This window comes from Bidens hawaiensis, unplaced genomic scaffold (genome assembly GCF_021521415.1).
Source record: "Bidens hawaiensis isolate Kalapana, Puna unplaced genomic scaffold, B.hawaiensis_p1.1 tig00025755_1, whole genome shotgun sequence".
In the NCBI taxonomy this organism is placed as follows: Eukaryota; Viridiplantae; Streptophyta; class Magnoliopsida; order Asterales; family Asteraceae; genus Bidens; species Bidens hawaiensis.
Genome location: NW_027494119.1, coordinates 152930 through 154362, shown reverse-complemented (window position 1 = coordinate 154362; position 1433 = coordinate 152930). Strand labels below are relative to the sequence as shown.

Genomic DNA, 1433 nt, shown 5'->3' with positions numbered 1-1433 from the left:
TTTCATATGAGCAATATTATTCGAAACCGACAGATCATATTTAGACATTAGTATTATTTACTATGACAAGTTTAGATTTTTAACCATCTTTGGGGAATTACCTTATGCATCATCCGACCGTCCAAGTGGACGAGATCCTACGGCTCTTGTCCACCCGCCCCCTCTTCCTCATCTATATCATCACAAAAAACCTAGTTTCATCAATCGACAACGATCAGATCCTGAAAATGAATCAAAGCATTACGACCGATCTCACCGACACCACTTGCAGCCTCTGCCATTGTAAACATCAGACGTTTCTTCACGATGTTTTGTATAAAAGAAACGAACCTGATGTTTTGATTGAAAGATATGAACTCCGCAAGATCTGCCCATCGTGTGTTCTGTTTGAACACCTTGAGTTCTATTGTCCCGAGTGTTTTGATCTCCATGATGGCACGGGTGAGTTCATCTGCTGTTGTGATTGTGAATCTAAGACACATCTCAAATGCCTGTCTGATGAAGAAGACGTTACTGAGTTTAAGTGCTCGACCTGCAACCACCCTAAACGGCTGATATTCGATTTAAAGGAATTGAAAGATGTGAAACCGAGAGTGGATAATGTACCTTGGAAGTTGGTGGATGTTCAGGCAGCACGCTTGCTCCTGACATCAGCGCGCATAGCGGACAAGTTGATGTCAAAGGCGCGTGATGAGTCACTTAGTTATGCTGCGATGCGTGCAAACGAGGCGGTTTCATATAGGGAAAAGGCGACCGGGGCAATGAGTCTGTTTGAGAAAGTTAAGGAACGTAACGATCGTCCGTTTCTGCTTGATCGTTCTCGTGAAACATGATGCAGAATATCTACATGGTATGGGTAAAATGTTTGATCTGATTTAGTAACTCATTTCATGTTTTGATGAATTTGAACTAATGCTTATGTTTCGAAAGTTGCTTTTTATTATGTTAAAACAGAGATTGTTCATTTCTTTTGAAGGTTTGAGGATACATGGTTATTTTTAATTAATGATTTGGTCTCCATTTATGTCTATTTGATAGTGAGCAAATAAAAGTTGTTTGTTGGACACACTGTTAGCCAGAAGCATGTTTGGTAGTCCCTATTGTTGCTAATAATTTGCATTAACTTGTTTCTGTCCATATTAGTTAGAAGTACGGTTTGCCTACTTCTCACCCTTTCTAGACCCTGCTAATTAGAGGTGCACAAACCCGTTTAAAACTCAAAACCGGTTTGTGTTAAAACCGGTTCGGTTTGGTCAACAAAAGTCAAAACCGGTTTATGATTGGTTTTGGTTCGGGTTGAAACCGGTTTCTTACAATGTTACGATCGGTTTGGGTTTTGGTCGGTTTCGATTCGGGTTTTGCACAGTTTTGGCCAGTTTCGGTTCGGTTAACCGGTTTTGGTGGAGAAAATTGCAAACCGGTTTCGAACCTAC

At 40.7% G+C, this 1433-nt stretch overlaps 1 protein-coding gene across 1 annotated transcript; it reads left to right on the top strand.

Annotated features, from left to right (window-relative positions):
* The first annotated feature begins 227 nt into the window (after positions 1–227).
* Positions 228–833, top strand: LOC143572167 (uncharacterized). Its single transcript, XM_077057392.1, has one exon. The coding sequence runs from the start codon at positions 228–230 to the stop codon at positions 831–833; it is 606 nt and encodes a 201-aa protein (XP_076913507.1).
* The last annotated feature ends 600 nt before the right edge of the window (positions 834–1433 follow it).

What these genes read in the sequence shown, in the direction of transcription:
- LOC143572167 (XM_077057392.1), top strand. Translation starts at nt 228, where the DNA reads ATGAATCAAAGCATTACGACCGATCTCACCGACACCACTTGCAGCCTC.